The sequence below is a fragment of the Rhinopithecus roxellana genome, chromosome 3, assembly GCF_007565055.1.
Source record: "Rhinopithecus roxellana isolate Shanxi Qingling chromosome 3, ASM756505v1, whole genome shotgun sequence".
Classification (NCBI taxonomy): domain Eukaryota; kingdom Metazoa; phylum Chordata; class Mammalia; order Primates; family Cercopithecidae; genus Rhinopithecus; species Rhinopithecus roxellana.
Window position 1 is genome coordinate 165,405,996 of NC_044551.1, and position 21,081 is coordinate 165,427,076.

Here is a 21,081-nt window from a genome sequence, read left to right on the forward strand (position 1 = left end):
CCTGTTGTTTTCTCTTGGGAATTTGTCTTTTTCTTTTTTTTGAGACGAAATCTCACTCTGTCGCCCAGGCTGGAGTGCAGTGGCTCAATCTCGGATCACTGCAACTTCCGCCTCCCAGGTTCAAGCAATTCTCCAGCCTCAGCCTCCCGAGTAGCTGGGACTACAGGTGCCCACCACCATGTCCAGCTAATTTTTGTATTGTTAGTAAAGACGGGGTTTCACCACGTTGGTCAGGCTGGTCTCAAACTGCTGACCTCAGGTGATCTGCCCACCTTGGCCTCCCAAAGTGCTGGGATTACAGGCATGAGCCACCACGCCTGGCCGAATTTGTCTTTTGTCTGTCACCCAGGCTGGAGTGCAGTGGCGCAGTCACGGCTCACTGTAACCTTGACCTCTGAGGCTTAAGTGATCCTCCCGCTTCAGCCTTCTGAGTAGGTGGGACTATAGGTGTGAGCCACCACACCTGGCTAATTTTTGCATTTTTTGTAGAGACAGGGTTTCACCATGTTACCTAGGCTGAGAAGTAGCATCTTAGTATTGATTCTTAAAAATATTTACCCTTGAACAAAGTATGTATCTCCATTTAGGGTTTTAACATTTTCTCTCATTAATATTTTATAGTTTGCAGTAACTAGGACTTGCTTATATTTGTCAGGTCTGTCCTTAAGTATTTCATATTTTTGATGCTATTGTAAATGTTTGCTTTTTAAACTTCAATTTATGATTGCCCATTACTAGTAAGAAGCACACTGATTTTTGAATACTGACATTGTGTCTTACAATCTTGATAAACTCACTTTTTAGTTCTATGAGCCTTTTTGGAGATTCTGTCAGATTTTTCTGCATAGATTATGTAAGTTGTGAATGAAGGTAGTTTTACTTTTTCCTTACCAGTTTGGATACTTTTCTTAACCTTAGCCCAATGGCTTGAACCTCCATTAGGAGTGGTGCATAGAAGTGGTAAGAGCAGACATTTCCCACCTTTGTTACTGATCTCAGGAGGAAAGCAATCATTCTTTCTTTCTTTTTCTTTCTTGAGACAGTCTCGCACTGTTGCCCAAGCTGGAATGCAGTGGTGCAATCTTTGCTCACTGCAACTGCCGCCTCCCGGGTTCAAGCGATTCTCCTGCCTCAGCCTTCTGAGCAGCTGGGACTACATGCATGCACCACCATGCCTGGCTAATTTTTGTATTTTTAGTAGAGATGAGGTTTCACCATGTTGGCCAGGTTGGTTTCGAACTCCTGACCTCAGGTGATCCACCCACCTTAGCCTCCTAAAGTGCTGGGATTACAGGCCACTGTGCCTGGCTAGCAATCATGCTTTAGCTGTTAAGTATAGTGTTAATGGGCCGGCCCAGTGGCTCACGCCTGTAATCCCAGCACTTTGGGAGTCCAAGGTAGGCAGATTACAAGGTCAGTAGTTCAAGACCAGCCTGGCCAACATGGCGAAACCCCATCTCTACTAAAAATACCAAAAATTAGCTAGGCATAGTGGCGGGCATCTGCAATCCCAGCTACTCAAGAGGCTGAGACAGGAGAATCGCTTGAACCTGGAGGCAGAGGTTGCAGTGAGCCAAGGTTGTACCACTGCACTTCAGCCTGGGCAACAAGAATGAAACTCCATCTCAAAAAAATAAATAAAAAATAGGTTAGGTGCGGTGGCTCACGCCTCTAATCCCAGTACTCTGGGAGGCCAAGGCCGGCGGATCACGAGGTCAGGAGACCGAGACTATCCTGGCTAACATGGTGAAACCCCGTCTCTACTAAAAATCCAAAAAATTAGCTGGGCATGGTGGCGGCGCCTGTAGTCACAGCTACTGGGGAGGCTGAGGCAGGAGAATGGCGTGAACCCGGGAGGCGGAGCTTGCAGTGAGCCGAGATCGCGCCACTGCACTCCAGCCTGGGCAACAGAGTGAGACTCCATCTCAATAAATAAATAAACAAATAAAAAATTAACCAGGCATGGTGGCGCATGCCTGTATTTCCAGCTATTCAGGAGGCTAAAGCAGGAGAACCGCTTGAACCCAGGAGGTAGAGGTGAGCCAAGATTGTGCCACCGCACTCCAGCCTGGGCGACAGAGCTAGACGCCTCTGTCTCAAAAAAAAAAAAAAAAAAAAAAAAAAGGGATAGTCTCAGCATGGGGTTTTGTAGACAAGTTCTTTTGCATTTCTAGCTTGGTGAAAGGCTTTATTGGGAATGCATGTGGGATTTTCAAGTGGCTTTTCTGTGCTTTCACTTGAAGACTCTGTCAAAGCAGTATGATGGGACAGTAGTAGGGCTTGCCTCATTTGTTTTTGACTCTCTGGAACCAATGTCCTTTATTGCCTGATGTCTCTTGCTACATGTTTTCTCTTGGTGGCAGTGTTAGTGTGTGCATAAAGTGGGACAGTCATTCCAGTCTTTTTTACTCTATCTTGGCGGGAAATAGTAAACACATTTTTATGGCATTTGATACATTTTAATCCATTGTAGCTATTATTCTTTTTGGTGATGAACTCTTCCATCTTTGCCCAACAGAAACCCTTGAGCTTGGTTCCTGTATCCTTTTGACATGTCTCTTATGACAGCTTTCCTGCTTTCAGCCACCATACCTATCTTGGGCCTTCTCTGCCTTGAATTTATCATAAGCCTTTGTGTTAAATGCGAATCTAGAGACCATCATTTGGTAGCTAATTACTATTGGATTGTCATTCCTTCTAGGCTTTGCAGTGAATAGGAACAGGGACTTTTTTTTTTTTTTTTTTTTTTTTTTTAGAAAGAACCAAAAACCAGGCCAGGCGCGGTGGCTCAAGCCTGTGTAATCCCAGCACTTTGGGAGGCCGAGACGGGCGGATCACGAGGTCAGAAGATTGAGACCATCCTGGCTAACACAGTGAAACCCTGTCTCTACTAAAAAATACAAAAAACTAGCCGGGCGAGGTAGCGGGCGCCTGTAGTCCCAGCTACTCGGGAGGCTGAGGCAGGAGAATGGCGTAAACCCAGGAGGCGGAGCTTGCAGTGAGCTGAGATCCGGCCACTGCACTCCAGGCTGGGCAACAGAGTGAGACTCCGTCTCAAAAAAAAAAAAGAAAGGACCAAAAACCAATTATTGGTATTTTCAATTTGAATATTAACTAATAGGCTTTTCACTTAACTAGTAATACATTTTATTTGTATTTCTTCTTGCTTACTCTGAAAATCTTGGCTATTGACATTAATGTAATTGTTTATTTACTTTATCCTGCAATATGTATACACATTTGAATTTATCAATATAATATTTTTGGCCAGGTGCAGTGGCTTATGCCTGTAATTCTAGCACTTTGGGAGGCTGAGGCAGGCGGATCATGAAGTCAGGAGTTTGAGACCAGCCTGGCCAACATGGTGAAACCCCATCTCTACTAAAAATACAAAAATTAGCTGGGCGTGGTGGCTTGTGACTGTAATCCCAGTTACTCGGGAGGCTGAGGCAGAAGAATTGCTTGAACCAGGGAGGCGAAGGTTGCAGTGAGCCAAGATTGTGCCACTGCACTCCAGCCTGGGTGACAGAGCGAGACTCTGTCTCAAAAAAAAAAAAACAACTTTTACTATTAGTAAGGATATAAAATGTAGCTTAAGATTACTCTAGGGCTGGTTACAAAGTCATATATCAGATTTCTATTTGTCCAGTGCTTTCTTATATTTAACATATATATTTAAACATAAAAAAATACATCTAAAATTAATTTTTATCTATGTCTATTCTCTTGAATAAGACAAGAACCTTAGCATGCTATCATATCTTCTATTTCTTCATTGTCACTCTCTTTTGTAATCATCTGGGTTTTTCATCCTGTTATTAAATTACCTTCAAAATGCCTTAACCATCATATTGATTCAGATACGTTTTACTCGTTGATTTACTTACTACAGTTTCTTGTAATCCATGCAAGTTTTACTTCATTCGATTCTTCTTTTTTCTTTCTTTTCTTTTTCTTTTTTTTTTTTGAGACTGAGTCTTGCTCTGTGGCCCAGGCTGGAGTGCAGTGGTGCGATCTTGGCTCACTGCAAGCTCCACCTCCCAGGTTTAAGCAATTCCCCTGCCTCAGCCTCCTGAATAGCTGGGATTACAGGCTTGAGCCACCATGCCCAGCCAAAACCTAGTTTTTGCTGACATCACAGAACCACTGATTCTTCTGTAGCTGGAGTCTGCCCCAGTGATTTCTTGCTATGCCTTATTCATTTCAGCCAACTTGAGCAGTTCCATCTTCTATGACTTGTAGCAAATAACACACGCCAACCTTTTATTCCATCTTTTCTGGTCACTTTTAGGGGTTTCTGTTTATCCTCAGAGTTCTAATATTTCATCGGGGATGTATTTTTTATGGGCCATCCCTACCCTAGCTCATTCATTATGCCAAACACCTTATATTTTATTTACTCTGAAGACTCAGGCCTCCCTCAGCTTGAATGTGTTTTCTGCTATATCTCTATCACTATCTCTTTATGTAATCTATGTGTTATTATTCCCCACCCCCACCCCCCATTTTCTCTGCTTTCTTCTTCTGAATCTTTTTATTAGATTTTGGATATCAGAGCACATATCTCCTGCATGTCTTCCAAATATTTTTCTCAATTTCTGGTGTTCTGATGGTATTTTTCTAGAGTTGCATGAGATTTGCTCCTTTGAAAATTATATATGTTTGGGGTTACTTTGAGGAATATGAAGAGAAAAAGGGAGGTAATCATGGGTACTTAGTCTGCCACCTTTTATTTTGTAAATCTCAATGCTATGTTGTTTTGCCAATAATAGTCTATAACTGTTACACCTTTATTACTATTATTTTAAAATAATAATTAAATACAAAAATAACATATGATCCAGAAGTGGAATAGCCCATGTGTTAATTCTATATTTAATTTTTTTTGAGGAACTGCCATACCGTTTTCCAGCGCAGCGGTACCATTTTATATTCCCACCATTAATGCACAAGGCATTGTTTCTTGGTTTTCTTTTTTCCCAAATTTTATGATAGCCATCCTAATGAGTGTGAAATCCCAGTGGATGTTTGATCTGCATTCCCCTAATGATTAGTGATGTGCATTATTATCTTTTAACAATATAAAACATCCATTTTGTTCAATTTAATTATTTTTACTGTGAAATAATCCTTGTATTATTGTAACACTGCGATCCAAGATTTCTTTTTCATACTATCTACCTGACATCTCTTAGTCCATCTCTGCGTTTTCTATCTTCAAGTACCCTTTGCGTTTGGGTTTGTCTCTGTAAACCCTAATGTTGGATATTTTAAAAATCAGCACTTCCTGAGCACGGTATTGGGTGTGCACAGTGCCGGTCATCGAGGAGGCAGTTGTGATGATAGCGCTGGGAGTTGGGCTTTATTTTAATCCTAAAATAAATCACTTCAAAAAGTGACTTTAAAGAAGTCACTTTTATTTTATTTCACTTTATTTATTTCACTTTATTTTAACCCTAAAATAAACAAGTCACTTCAAAAGAAGTGAGTGCCATGAAGAGGGAAATACTGGGTTTATGCTTTTGTTTTACTCTATCTGAGTGCCAGTAAACATGTAAAGATTACAAAAATTTATTTATTTATTTATTTGAGACGGAGTCTCGCTCTGTCGCCCAGGCTGGAGTGAGTGGCGCGATCTCAGCTCACCGCAATCTCCGCCTCCCGGGTTCACGCCATTCTCCTGCCTCGGTCTCCCGAGTAGCTGGGACTACAGGTACCCGCCATCACGCCCGGCCAATTTTTTGTGTTTTAGTAGAAACGGGGTTGCACCATGTTGGCCAAGATGCTCTCGATCCATCTTGACCTCGCGATCCGCCCACCTCGGCCTCCCAAAGGACTGGGATTACAGGCATGAGCCACCGCGCCCAGCCGAGATTACAAAATTTAGACATAATTCCTTTTTTATTAAAATTGCGGAATGGACTGTAATAGTTCTCTCATCACCTGTGAATAATCAGCGGCAGCTAGTCTTCCACATTTAAAAATTCATACTCACTTTTCCGTCTTACTATTGTTGTCATTGTAACTACGAATATAATGAGTGGTTTAGCGGAGAGTAGCTGGAGTGACTCGGCTTCAGCCTTCTCCAACTCCACAGCCCGACCGCGTTCTCCGCTCTCGGGGCTGTGGTTGCCTCTCGGACACCGTAAGTGGTGGTGCCGCGGCGACGTCTGGGAAATGAAGTCCGGAGGGACAAACGCTGCGGTTCAGCCAGGGAAACCCGTCGGCTCTTCGGCGCGCAAGCGCAGTTGCGCCCGGCGGCGACGGGAAGCGTCTCTGAACTAGGTGTTCTGTTCGCCTCTTGTACGGTGTGCAGTTGCGCGCTCCCCGCCTGGCGGGCCCAGGTACAGGCTGCCGGTGAGGGCGGGCCCGGGGCGTGCGGCTGCCGCGGCGGGACCAGGACGAGTGCTGGCTGCCGCGCGTGTCCGCCTAGCCCGGGCTCCAGGCGTCCGAGCCGCGGCGGCCTCGGCAGGTGAACCCGGCCCCGGAGGGGGCGTGGCCTGGGAAGGGCCCGGCGGTGGCCGGGAGAGCGCGTCGACGCCGCTGGGCTCCTGGGCCGCAGCCTGGGCCGGACTCGGGGGGGAAACGGCTCCAGAAAAGAAACTGCAAAACGCCGGTTCGGTTCAGGGTGCAGAGCCCTCCGGGCGGTTTTCCGCTCTTAGCGTTCGTAGTTTTAACCCTCCCTCTACTCCGTTTCCCGGAGTTTAAACTTTAGATTAACTCGTTTTTGGCAGTCTTGCTCGTCTGGCGGTGTTTTCCTACAGTCAGTCCTAGAGGGATTTAACCATTTCCTTTTTTATTTACCGTAACCATGTCCACTTGCTAAGTTACTTCCCATTTCTCTAAATTTTAAATCCATTTCTAGCCGGTGGTGCTATTCTCTTGAGCCCTTGTTTTTTGGGGTCGGGGAGAATGGGTAACGCCTCTCTAAGCAGCTTTGATAACTGTTTTTGATGAAAGAAATAAAACTTACAAGAGGAAGAAAAGAGGACTAATTTTTGGTTGGCTGTTCGTAAAAAGGGCATCAGTTCTTCAATTGCTGTTTTTCGTATTGAACAACATCCAAGTGCAGATGTGTGGAATATTGTGTCATTTCCTATTACTTTATCTGGATGAGCCTTGCCTGATGGTGCCCCTGACCCTGTTAATGCACGCCAGATGGTCTTCATCCCTTCGCTCCATTCGTCTTTGTCGTAAAGCACTGGCAGAAAGGTGGCAGGCCCGGTGACTGTGTACCTGCTTCCCACATTGGTTTAGGTGGCCGGACTCAGGGCGCCTCTGGCCTGGGCAGTGCCAGGCTCCTTCTCTGCAGGTGCTCAGCTTATGGCTTCTAACCTGGTCTGGTCTAATGAGGGTGGGCATGCAGGCTGGATGAAAAGACCTCACAGCTTCTTTCTCCATTCCAGGAGCCTTCCCCAAGAGGGGCAGCAGGGAGAGAGAAATGGCAAGGAGGTTGCTGCCAGCCCAGGTACAGGTGAGTGAAGGCTTTTTGCTTGAACTGCCTTTGGGGTCTAGAGGTGGCAAACTTGTTCATCTGTTGTTGAGCTTCTCTACCCAGTGAAGCTCAGGGAAGGACCAGAGGGCTTGGTAGCTGAGGAACTCTGGAAGAAAGGTATTTCCCTTGCCTTAGAGCCTGTCTCATACTTTTTTTTGTTTTCTTTTTTGAGACAGGGTCTCACTCTGTTACCCAGGCTGGAGTGCAGTGGCACGAACACGGCTCACTGCAGCCTCAGCCTCCCTGGTAGTTGGGACTACAGGCATGTGCCACCACAGCTGGCTAATTTTTGTATTTTTAGTAGAGACCGGGTTTCACCAGGTTGGCCAGGCTGATCTGGAACTCCTGACCTCAAGCAGTCTGCCCGCCTCAGCCTCCTAAAGTGTTGGGACTACAGGCGTGAGCCACCGCACCCGGCCCCCAGTCTCACACTTTTTGACAAAGAATTTAATGGGGCTCCAACGCCAGGCCACTGCTGCTCCCAGAGCTTTGTGAAAGATCCAGGTATGTTTTTGCCTTGTGGAGGACAAAGACACAGAGGAGTAAAATAATCCCTTCCTAACACTGTAAAATTTCAAAAAAAGAGGCGCTGTATTCCCAGGACCTTGGGAGGCCAAGGTGGGTAGATCACTTGAGGTCAGAACTTCAAGACCAGCCTGACCAACATGGTGAAACCTGGTCTCTACTAAAAATACAAAAATTAGCTGGGCATGGTGGTGCATGCCTATAGTCCTAACTACTCTGGAGGCTGAGGCAGGAGAATCATTTGAACCCAGGAAGCGGGGGTTGCAGTGAGCAGAGATCATGCCACTGCACTCCAGCCTGTGTGACACAGTGAGACTCCATCTCAAAAAAAAAAAAAAAAAAAAAAAAAAAGCCAGGTGTGGTGGGTCTGGTGGTGCGCTCCTGTAATCCCAGTTAGTCAGAATGCTGAGGCAGCAGAATCACTTGAACCCGGAAGGTGGAGGTTGCAGTGAGCTGAGATCGCGCCACTGCACTCCAGCCTGGTGACAGAGCAAGACTCCATCTCAAAAAAAAAAAAAAAAAAAGGAAAATATGTCTGAAGGAGATAAGCTTTGTACGCCTTTCTGATGGTGTACAGGATACTCAATTCAGCATTTTTAGAGTATTAACAAGGTGGAAACAGCTTAAACCTCCAGTCCAAGGTGAGTTACATAAACTAGATCATCTATACCGTGGAATACTGGGCAGCATGTGAACAGTGGTGACTAGGATGCAGTTATTTGTATAATGGGGTTTTATTTATTTATTTATTTATTTATTTATTTTTTTTTTTTTTGAGGCGGAGTCTCGCTCTGTCGCCCGGACTGGAGTGCAGTGGCCAGATCTCAGCTCACTGCAAGCTCCGCCTCCCGGGTTTACGCCATTCTCCTGCCTCAGCCTCCCGAGTAGCTGGGACTACAGGCGCCCGCCACCTCGCCCGGCTAGTTTTTGTATTTTTAGTAGAGACGGGGTTTCACCGTGTTAGCCAGGATGGTCTCGATCTCCTGACCTCGTGATCCGCCCGTCTCGGCCTCCCAAAGTGCTGGGATTACAGGCTTGAGCCACCGCGCCCGGCCGGGTTTTATTTTTTTTAAACGTAGAACCTTACTTGCATGAAAATCGTCTGAAGAGACATAGCAAAAAGTTGACTTTTTCTGGTGGTAGAAAGTTGGGTGAACACTTCTTGTTCTTTTGCTTATTGATCTTTTAGAATTTTCTAATAAGCTTTTTAAAGATGATTCTTTTGTTTTGTTTTGTTTTGTTTTTTAAGAGACAGGATCTTACTCTGATGCCCAGGCTTGAGTGCAGTAGTGTGATCACACGTCACTGCAGCCTCGACCTCCTGGGCTCAGGCAAGCCTTCTGTCTCAGCCTTCTGAATAACTGGGACTACAGGCACATGCCACCACACCCAACTAATTAAAAAAAAATAATTTTTTGCAGAGATGGCGTCTCCCTGTGTTGTTCAGGTTGGTCTCAAACTCCTGGGCTCAAGTAATCCTCCTGTCTCGGCCTCCCAAAGTGCTGGGATTATAGGTGTGAGCCACTGTGCTCAGCCAAGAAGATGACTCTCAAGAAAAGAAGGGGAGGTGGTCCTAGTTCAGAGCAGTGACATGCCATCCAGTGAAGGAGGAGAGAGGTAGAACAGGAGCCTCGGGGATGGAGAGGGAGACTCTTGACCATAGCCTTCTCCTCTGGCCTGAAAGGTGATACAGCCCACCACCTGGGACCTCTCCTGACACAACCATGCCTGGAACATTTTCATAGCCTTCCCTGTTGTGAATGTCAGTGTCCCCTTTCCCAGGACTCAGAGATGGCCCAAGTTGAGGCAGAACTAGGACTCAGTGACCGCCTTTCCAGGCAAACCTGGTGGCATTCCACCTATACCTCCCTCAGTGAATGTGCTGGTGCCTCCTTCCGAAACCTGACTGTCAGGTGTCGCCTGTAAGGTGAGAGTTTGGTCTAGGTGATTGGATGTTTCCAAATCTAAAGTTGAGTGTTTTGTGATTTTGTTTCATGGTTTCAAGTGCTTATCTTGTTTGACCTCTGTGTTCAAGCTTCCTGAGGGGACAGTGTTTCACTCACCGTAGGTAAATGATAAATGTGTGCTTGGTAACTGAAAAGTTGTCCAGAAATACTTGAAATACTTAGAACCCTAAGTTGTGACAGGGTTGCTTCTGAGTCGTCCCGTGGTGCGGACGGTCTTGGATGAACAGGAATGGGTTTGCCATTCTAGGAGTCTGTGACATTCAGGGATGTGGCCGTGTTCTTCAGCCAGGACGAGTGGTTGCACCTGGATTCTGCCCAGAGAGCCTTGTACCGAGAGGTGATGCTGGAGAACTACAGCAGCCTGGTCTCACTGGGTAAGGAGCTTTCCTCCTGATGCAGAATCTTCCGGGAGAGCACCTTAGCACCCTCCAGGGAGCACATTTGCAGGACTTGGCCAGGTCGGCTCACAGGTGGGCTCCAAGAGTGGCTGTTGCCATTCTCCTTGGTTGTACTGAGAGACCTTGGCTTAGTAGAGTTGATGAAAGGCATCTTTTCTCTGCTTCTCCTGTCTTCTGTCCACTGAGCTCTGTTCCCTGAGCCGCACAAGGTGTTCTTGCTGAGAGGGGTGCACAGTCAGAGCCCTCACTTTCTTCCTGAGACCACCTCCTGGTCGTCCTCTAGGTGCCCAATTTTAAGCCTCTCTCAGAACAAACCTCCTCCTTCCCCATACTGCCCCTCTGTCCTGGGCACTCTGGGCCTGGACCTGCCTGCCACGATGGCCACTCATGTCTCTTTCTTGTTCTTGAACAGGGATTCTCTTTTCCAAGCCAAAGGTCATCTCCCAGTTGGAGCAAGGGGAAGACCCATGGATGGTGGAGAGTGGAGTTCCCCAAGGCACACATCTAGGTGAGTGACAGAGTAATTGGGAGATGGGCATAACATTTTCCGACTGCCAGGGCACAGTGAGGAGGCTGTGCTCAAGGATCTCCTTGATGTGCCAGGCCAGGTGGGAATGCTGGGAAGGCAGATCCTTTCTCTCTACTTTTTTGATTACTTGATCCATCAGTTTCAGGGGAAGGTTGAATTCTCCCAATATGGGTTGCACTGTTTTCAGATATCTTGTAATTTGTAGGATATGTAATATAGTATATCATATGTAAAGGTTTACAATTCTTTTATGCTCCTTTTTCCTTGCTTTTACTGGATTGATTTCTTTTCCTAAATTATTTTCCTTAGTGGCTTGAACATACACTACATTGTTTTTTTTTAGTCACTACAATACATCCCTCATAGTCTCATCTCGGAACCATCTTTTGCTTTGATTTCTTGGTGTACAACTTATCACATGTGGTTCAGCAGGGGGAAGAAAAGCAGATATATGTATATGTATTTAGATACATGAAAGAGGGAAAGAAGGCATGACAAACGGTAACAGTTATGGAATGTGAGTGGGCTTCCAGATACTCATCATGCCATTCTTCTCTTTTCTGTGAAAATTTAGAAAATAATGCATCCCAGATCCCGGCTCCTAAGGCATGTCACTTACTCCCTATGTGCCCTTGGCTGACTGCATTATCAGCTTCCGCATTCATTCTCCTGTGAATTCTGTCTGTGCTTCTGGTACTAGAGGAGGCCTCTCTTGAGCTTTACCACTTGTCTAGTGTTTATTTCTCACTTGGGCAGGGCATGGGCTTTCTGGGTCAGTTCACTTTTGCGTTTTCGTGACCTCTGTCTTCACATTTTTCCCTTTGGTTCGACTAGAATATTTTCTTGGGTAACGTTTCTCAGAAACGTTCGTGTGTGCAGTACCTGTACGTGTCTAAAATCAATGGGTTTTTTCTCTCCTCTGAGATTTGTGTTTTGGATCAAGAATTCTGGCATCCGTTTTTTTGTTTGTTTGTTTGTTTTTTCTTTTTCCTATTGTCTAAACTGCTTCACTGTCTTTGGGCATGGAGAGCTGCTGACAAATAATCTCATTAGTCCGATTCTATTTCCTGTATAGGTAACTTGTTTTTTCTTTTCTGTCTTCTCTTTGGAATCTTACAGGACATCATCTTTACCTTTGGATTTCAGACTTTTCGTTGGGTTATATGAAAAAGCACTTTTTTTCTTTGTTCTTTGGCACTTTACTGGGCCCTTTGCTTTGAAGATTCGGTCCTTTCTTTCATTTCAGGGATCTTTTGTTTTTGCCACATTCCACCAACAGTGCGAGGCAGTTGACTGCAAGAGTAGTGATACAATGAAATAGAAATTCAATCAGAAATCTAGAAAATAAGTAGATCTGTAGTAAGGACCAGAATGGTAGCTATTAATGAGTTTCAAATTTCACTGTGAGCTTTCTGGTTGGCAAATAAATCATTGGTATCAAATTGTCAGTGTTGTTTTACAAGCATTTTTAAAAAATTAATTATTTTAAATTTGTACAAATTCTCCATGCTGTTGTAAAAATAGCAAAAAAAAAAAGTCACCTGGAATTTTACCAACTACGATCAATTATTGTTGTTTATTACCCATTCAAACTGTGTTTGTTTAAATGTGTTTGTGTGTGAGAGACAGACACAGTGAGAGAGAGAGAGAAAAATTGATTATACAGTTTGTTCTCGAGCCTGTTTTTAATTGTGAATGTCCTTCAGTTATTCAGCCCTCAGTGAGTAGAGGTCTACCTCATTGAGAGGACTATCTTGTATGGTAAGCCAATTAAACAGTCTTCCTTTTGGAAATTTTAGTTTCCAGTTTTTCTCTATTATTAACGTTGCTAAGATGGTTATGGGAGTACAAAGCCATAATATAAAGAGACAGAGGTACCAAGAGTAAATCATCACAGTGTGAAGACATGAGTATTATGATTGAAAAGGCAAGGCATGTGGATTAAAAATCCACAAGGGACTATTTGAAACACTATTCAACTTCATTAAATTAAAACCAATGAAATTCCAACAAAGCACAAATTACCGTTTTTCCCTTATTACCAAGGATTAAGAAATATATATCCAATGTTTTGTCACTGCTGTGAGTGATAAGCAGTATCGTTAGTGGGACTGCAACTGGTACAATCTTTCCGAGGATGGTCTGGCTTTGTTAAAATCAATTCCAAGTCTAGAAATCTTAAGATAATTTCTGCACAGATAACTGTGCAGAGTTACAAAGATGTTGTAAAAGAATGTTTGTTATAACTTGAGGCATCATTGCCACAAAAGGAGGAGGGTAAATGACTCTCAAAAAGGGATTTATTAAATGATGATGTTTTCATGCATTGTACATATTATATAGCCATTAAAATGATAATGTCAGCCTACATTTATTGACATGGAGAGAAGCTCATGATTTTTAAGTGAAATGGAGGTAAAGTTACTTTCAACCCATTTTAATTTTTTAATTAAAAGTTATTTATTTATTTATTTTTTTGAGATGGAGTCTCACTCTGTTGCCCAGGCTGGAGTGCAGTGACGTGATCTCAGCTCACTGCAAGCTTCGCCTCCCGGGTTCACGCCATTCTCCTGCCTCAGCCTCCCTAGTAGCTGGGACTACAGGCGCCTGCTACCACGCCTGGCTAATTTTTCGTATTTTTAGTAGAGATGGGGTTTCACTGTGTTAGCCAGGATGGTCTCAATCTCCTGACCTTGTGATTTACCTGCCTCAGCCTCCCAAAGTGCTGGGATTACAGGTGTGAGCCACCTCGCCTGGCCCAAAAGTGATTTTTTTTTTTTTTTTTTGAGACGGAGTCTTGCTCTGTCGCCCAGGCTGGAGTGCAGTGGCCGGATCTCAGCTCACTGCAAGCTCCGCCTCCCGGGTTGACGCCAGTCTCCCGCCTCAGCCTCCCGAGTAGCTGGGACCACAGGCGCCCACCACCACACCCGGCTAGTTTGTTTTTGTATTTTTTTTTTTAGTAGAGACGGGGGTTTCACCGTGTTAGCCAGGATGGTCTCGATCTCCTGACCTTGTGATCCGCCCGTCTCGGCCTCCCAAAGTGCTGGGATTACAGGCTTGAGCCACCGCTCCTGGCCTGGGTGAGCTATATTTCATAAAATACAAAAGAAAATCATTTCTTTTGAATCAATAATTCCATTTCTTGTACTGTATCTTAAGTAACCAAAAAGGTGGACAGAAAATTACTCTCAATAATGTTCTTTTCTCCCAGTATTCGCCAATATCATGATAATGGTGTTGGTGTCCATTGAGTTGCCCAGACCGAAAGCTAGGAGTCACCCTTGAGTCCCCTCTTTCATTGCCTCTGCGCTCTATTCGTAGGTGAAGATACCTGCCAGTGCTACTTGCAGAACATCCCAGATCTGCCCACCTCTTTCCATCTCTTATCACCACATGCCGTTGCCAGCCACCACCATCTTCATCCGGGAAGAGTGCATTGGCCTCCTCATTGGCTGCTCTACAGCTGCCCTTGTTCTCTTTCTCCCCGGCCCCATAACAGTTTGTTTTTCATACAGCAACCAGAGTGATCCTTTTTAAACAAAAACCATGTTATGTCATGTCCCTTCTAGCCCTCAGTGATGCTGATGAACTTCCAATATCTTCTTGTATCCCAGAAAACTCTCTGTGATAGAGCCTGGCCCACTTCTTTTCCTCATCCGTGACACTCTCTGCTTTTTCACTCTGCTTCAGCTACCATTGACTGCTGTATGTCCTGGAAAACAGGAAGTTTATTCCTGCCTAGGGCCTTTGTGTTACTATTCTTTCTGACTGGAATCACCTTTTTACCCACATTTTTGGCCAGCGCTTGTTATTTAGAACTCATCTTTAATTTCATTTTCTCATCACCCAGTTTAAAATAGTTGCCTATTCACTCTTATTACACAGCACTTTGTGTTCTCATTGCTCCTTTGTACTGCTGTTGATTTGTTACTTAGTCTTTGTCTGTGCCACACTGCTAGAATGTAAGCCTTGAGAACAGGCCCTTGTCTGGCTTGTGCCCTGTCATTCCCAGAGTCTTAACCTTTGTGTAGCACACAGTAGGCATTCAGTAGATATTACGTGAGTAAGTGGATGCTGTTATTTACAGCACTCTGAGGAGGCCTGGAGCAGTCCTGCTTGAGACCCTGTGTTTGGAAGAGCTCTTCTCTTTCATTTAATTTTAGCGCCTCTGCAGTTTTTCCCTTGGAATTTACCTGAGTCCACTGGTGGCTGCGCTGGGAGATGAAGCCGAGGGTCACAGGCTGTGCTCAGAAGGGCCTCATACCCTAGTGAGCTGTGCTTTGTTAATAGACCAAGACTAGTTCCTCCTGTTGTCCCCTAATTTCCTCAGCCCACCTATATGTAGGTTTCTTCAGACCCTTCCCACCCACACATCTGTCATCCTGCTTCCTTCCTCCTCTTCTTTTTCCCGTCCTTTCCTAAGATTTCAAGGCTATATTTTTTTAACTATCCTTGTGTGTTTCTATGTCACTTTTTAAATTCTCTGTTCAAGAGAGACTTACATGTTTTGTCTACTTTAGGATGGGAAAGCTTGTTTGAAACCATAATTTCTAAAGAAGAAAATCAGGAAGTCATGAAAAAACTCATAATTGATGGTGCATTTGACTTCAAGTTGGAGAAAACCTACATAAATGAAGATAAGTTAGAGAAGCAACAAGGCAAAAAGAACAAACTTTTCAGGAAAGTGTTAGTTACCATCAAAAAAGTCTACATGAAGGAGAGGAGCTTTAAAGGTACTGAATTTGCGAAGAACCTTGGTCTAAAATCATCACTTATTAGAAAACCCAGAATAGTTTCCAGAGGAAGGAGACCCCGTTCACAGCAGTATTCAGTTCTCTTTAAACAACTGGGGATCAACACAGTGCGTAAATGTTATAAATGTAATATCTGTGGGAAAATCTTCCTCCACAGTTCCTCCCTGAGTAAACACCAGAGAATCCACACAGGAGAGAAGCTCTATAAATGTAAGGAATGTAGGAAAGCCTTCAGCCAAAGCTCATCCCTAACTCAGCACTTGAGGGTTCATACAGGAGAGAAACCTTATATATGTAGTGAATGTGGAAAAGCCTTCAGTTTCACCACATCTCTTATTGGACACCAGAGAATGCATACTGGAGAGAGACCTTATAAATGCAAGGAATGTGGAAAAACATTTAAAGGTAGTTCATCTCTGAATAATCACCAGCGAATTCACACAGGAGAGAAGCCCTATAAGTGTAATGAATGTGGGAGGGCCTTCAGTCAGTGCTCATCTCTCATTCAGCACCACAGAATTCATACTGGGGAGAAACCGTATGAATGTACTCAGTGTGGGAAAGCCTTCACTTCAATTTCGCGGCTAAGTAGGCACCATCGAATTCATACTGGAGAGAAACCCTTTCATTGTAATGAGTGTGGAAAAGTATTCAGCTATCACTCAGCCCTTATCATACATCAGAGAATTCACACTGGTGAGAAACCATATGCTTGCAAAGAATGTGGGAAAGCCTTCAGCCAAAGCTCAGCTCTCATACAACATCAAAGAATTCACACTGGAGAAAAACCCTACAAATGTAACGAATGTGGGAAAGCCTTCTCTTGGATTTCACGGCTTAATATACATCACAGAATTCACACTGGAGAGAAACCATATAATTGTAAGGAATGTGGAAAAGCCTTCAGTTCCCACTCAGGTGTTAATACTCATCGAAAAATTCATACTGGAGAAAAACCTTATAAATGTAATGACTGTGAGAAAGCATTCAACCAAAGCTCAGCTCTCATTCAGCACCAGAGAATTCATACTGGAGAGAAACCATATAACTGCAAAGTGTGTGGGAAAGCCTTCAGACAGAGTTCATCCCTCATGACACACATGAGAATTCATACGGGGGAAAAACCTTATAAATGTAAAGAATGTGGGAAGGCTTTTAGTCAGAGCTCATCTCTTACTAATCATCAGAGGACTCATAATTGAGAAAAACTGCATAAATGCATGTGGGAACTGAAGTTTGTTCTATGCTGAATTTCAAAAAATTCATTGTGGGAAGAAAGTGATGAAGAGTAGTTAATCATGGGTAAAACTTCAGAGTTAGACCTCATCAAACATCGGAGACTTCATGATGCAGGGTAACCTTGGGAATGCTAGAAAAGCTTCTGTAAAACGTTTATTCATATGTTCTTAAGTTATGATCATGAAATTGAGAAGTTTTAAGATTGCAGGGTTAGTATTTTATTTTCTAGTGATGTATGATAACAGCTACAAGTTTCATGAGCATCACTGGGAAACCTGCTGTTTATGTGAAGTACAGCCATAAAATCCAGACTTCAGATAAATCTAGGAATCTATTTTTTGAAATGATTATGCAAGCCAATGGTACTACAAAGAATGTTTTGGAAAAGAAATATGTACAGGTGACCCATAGCTACCTCACTGTCACTAAAATGTTTTTTAATAGTCTTAAAGCAGATTCTGTACTTCATGATTAAGACTTTGAATTGTTTCTCTGCTTTCTAAGCCATTTACCGGAGAAGAAAATCACTCCATAAACTATGCAGACATACTATCTTTGAGTTTTCTTCCTGACTACTTGTTCCAAACTCTGAGTCAGATCTAAAGTCACTTTAAGTCACAGAGTGCATGGTGTTTCACTTGTTTTTCTCATTAAAAGTGATTACCTTTGCTGTATTAAATTGCTAAGTGAAGGTCATTCAGACAACCACTGCTTTTGCAATTTACTGAAAAATGTTAGAAATTATCTCAGAATGTAGCCAATAATGTAGCCAATAGGGAGCACAACTCAGCTCCCAGGGTGTGCCTGCTTCTGTGAGTTTTCTGGTTACCAGCCACCAGAAGGCCGAGTAATAGTGTGGAACTCAGTTCATCATCCTTGGAGGTAAAATGAACCAGATGACTTTCACCCTTATTCCAACTTTTTTGCCTTCGTCAGACAATGTTCACTTTCTCCCCACCTTCTGAAGGCCCCTGGGCAAATATTTAGGCTCTGAGTTCAGATGCTCTTTCCTCCAGAAAATGGACTTATATTCTTCAACAAGTGATTTAGCTCATTTCAGCATTTCTAAAATGTGACTCATAAGATTAGCAAGCTAAAAACAGTTACCTCACAAGTCAAGCTAAAATTGTTGGGCTTTACAGAGGCTAACATCTAGTTTAGCCAAGTTTATCAGGAGGGGGCAAGCACTTAAGGGCTGAAACCACCCATTTCGTAAAGTGCTAAGTTGTTTTTCTGCCAAGGAACTGTAAAAAACAACAGGAAAGTGTTACTGGGAGCATAGCAAAAACCACTGAATTCAGCTTTTGCCTGAGTTACTCAGTCTCATTGTTTCAGATTTTTGAAGAACAGACTTTCTGGATCATTGAATGCTTCATCTCTAATCCTTACTTCCCACAACTGTTCAGTTTTTCTATCTCTACCTAAGTTGGAAAAATTCCTAGGGAAATACAGCTTCCGCAAGTATTAATAGTTTTAAAATCATCAAAAAGTTAAATCTGAATTAAAATCCCACAAACAAAACATTAGGCCCATTGTCTTTTTTAAGACAAGATCTGTCAAAACTTGAAGTAACAGATAGATCATTCAAGTTTTATGCAAAATCTCCCAGAGGACATAATGTATAAGCACAATTTTGCTAAGATATCCCAGTGCCAAAGCCAGGCAAAGTACAATAAATGAATATTATAGACCAATATTACCTGTGAACAAGAGGTGAAATCCCAAGCGAAGCATTAGCAAACGTAATCCAGAGCACCTAAGTATAGTTAAGAACATGATAAATGTAGGTTTATTTATAGAAAGTCTACTGAAAAAGAGTGGTAAGATGTTAGAAGCATTAATGACAAGAAATAACAGAGAAAGAATGAACTATAACTGGGCACAGTGGCTCACGCCTGTAATCCCAGCACTTTGAGAGACTAAGGTGGGTGGATCACCTTAGGTCAGGAATTTGAAGCCGGACTGGCCAACATGGTGAAACTCTGTCTACTAGAACTACAAAAATTAGCTGGGTGTGGTGGCATGTGCCTGTAGTTCCAGCTACTCAGGAGGCTGAGGCAAGAGAATTGCATGACCCCAAGGAAGCGGAGGTTGCAGTGAGCCGAGATTGTGCCATTGCACTGCAGCCTGGGTGACAGAGAGACTCTGTCTCAAAAAACAAAACAAAAAGAATGAACTGTTTAAAATGGGCTCTGAGACAGAAATGGTTCACACAGAAAAAAAATTAGATCCCTACCCTCACCATAACAATTATATGAAAGGCAAAAACTGAATAACTTGGAGGAATATGTAAAGGAATAATTTTACATTCTTGAGATTGGGAAGGAGTTCTTAAATAGGCTACAGATGAGCTATATAAAATTTTTGATGTATTTGCTCACATTAAAGAACTGCTTACCAAAGTATACAAAAAGGGAGGTGAAAAGACACAAAATCGATCTTTTCACAGTATGCCCAACAAGCTATTAATCTGGATATATTGATTTGTAGAAATCAACAATACCACTAGGAAAATGGGCTAAAAACATGACTACTTACTTCATGGAAAATACAACTTTCCGGAAACAAGAAAAGATAATTAACTTCATTAGTAGTTAAAATGCAAATTAAGGCCACAGTAATGTATGATTTTACAACCACAAATGAGGAAAAATTGGGATGTGTGACAATACTGAGCTTCAGGATGTATGTGGAAGAAGAAATTCATTAGTATTGAGAATATAAATCAGTAGAGATTACTGACATAAAGCTGAACTTGTGCATGTTGTGCCCATCTACATAGATATATTGGATAAATGATTGCATGTGGGCATCAAGGGATGTATAAAGATAGCAGCACTGATCATACCAAATGATTGTAAGTAGTCTGAATGTCCATTAGGAGAATGGATATATTTTGGAATATTAACACAGTAGAAATAGCAGTAAAAATGAATAAACCTAAGCAAAACGTGGATGAAGCTGGCATGGTGGAGCACATCTGTAGTGCCAGCTACTTTGCTGAGGCAGGAGGATCACTTTGTTGCCCAGGTGTCCAAGACCAACCTGGGCAACAGCAAGACCACGTCTCTAAAGCAAAAAAAGAGGTAGATTGAAAAAAACGTTTTTGAGTTTTTAAAAGTTGTTCGCAAACTACATAGGGTATGATACAATTTTTTTTGCAAAATTATATATTAAAAGATATATACCGGCCAGGTGCGGCGGCTCACGCCTGTAATCCCAGCACTTTGGGAGGCTGAGGCAGGCAGATCACCAGATCAGGAGACTGGGGCCATCCTGGCTAACATGGTGAAACCCCATCTCTACTCAAAATACAAAAAAAATTAGCTGGGCATGGTGGCAGGTCCCACCATGTACCGGTCCCATCCTACCAGTAGCTGGACTCTGAGTAGTCCCAGCTACTCAGAGGCTGAGGCAGGAGAATCGCTTGAATCCGGGAGGCAGAGATTGCAGTGAGCCAAGATCATGCCACTGCATTCCAGCCTGGATGACAGAACAAGACTCTGCCTCAAAAAAAAAAAAAAAAAAAAAAAAAAAAAAAATATATATATATATATATATATATATATATATGATAAAGATATTTAAATAAAAAACAAATGATTGAGAAGATATTCTAGTTATCCATTGCTGTAGGACAAATCACCCCAAAACGTGGTGTTAGGCGACAATTTATTGTCTATCAGGAGCCCATTTGGGCATTTAGCTGGGAAGTTATTTGCTGTCTAATGGATGTGCAGTCAGCAGCTGGGGCTGAAGGCTAAACTGGGCTTCAAGGTGGCTGGCAGTTGCTGATGACTGCTGGGTGAGAGCTGACTTGGGCTACTCCACGGGGCTTGGGCCTTTTACAGAATGGGGGTTGATTTCTGAGAGGGAGCGTCCCAAGAGCAAGTATTCCAAGAGAGCTAGGTGGAAGTTGCCGATCTTCAAAGCCAGCTTGAATTCTGCTGGATACTATTGGTTGAGAATGAGTCCAATTTGGCCCATATTCAAGTGTAGTTTATAGAACTCTGAATGCCAAGGGCACAGTTCACTGGGGAACTGTGTATTGAGACTAGCTACCACATAACATGAAGGACAGGGGCTTTACGAAACTCTGGTGTGAGGCAAGGAGATGACTTGGGGAGAAGCACGGAGTCTTCCTCCACTTGCTGGGTGCTTGAGAGAGACTCCG

The 21,081-nt window shown here is 43.3% G+C and overlaps 1 protein-coding gene and 1 pseudogene across 2 annotated transcripts; one reads left to right on the top strand and one right to left on the bottom strand.

The window, feature by feature from the left end:
- Nucleotides 1-7,401, bottom strand: part of LOC104676235 — a 28,357-nt pseudogene extending 20,956 nt beyond the window's left edge.
- ZNF879 (zinc finger protein 879) lies at nucleotides 6,193-17,615 on the top strand. Of its 2 annotated transcripts, XM_010380987.2 has the most exons (5): nucleotides 6,193-6,344; nucleotides 7,407-7,474; nucleotides 10,235-10,361; nucleotides 10,798-10,893; nucleotides 15,435-17,615. In XM_010380987.2, exons 2-5 carry the CDS (start codon nucleotides 7,442-7,444, stop codon nucleotides 16,868-16,870), a joined length of 1,692 nt encoding a protein of 563 aa, XP_010379289.1. In that variant the 5' UTR covers nucleotides 6,193-6,344; nucleotides 7,407-7,441; the 3' UTR covers nucleotides 16,871-17,615. The 2 variants fall into 2 exon arrangements, with proteins under 2 accessions (XP_010379289.1, XP_030783478.1); XM_030927618.1 differs by lacking the exons at nucleotides 6,193-6,344; nucleotides 7,407-7,474 and adding an exon at nucleotides 9,552-9,947.
- The last annotated feature ends 3,466 nt before the right edge of the window (nucleotides 17,616-21,081 follow it).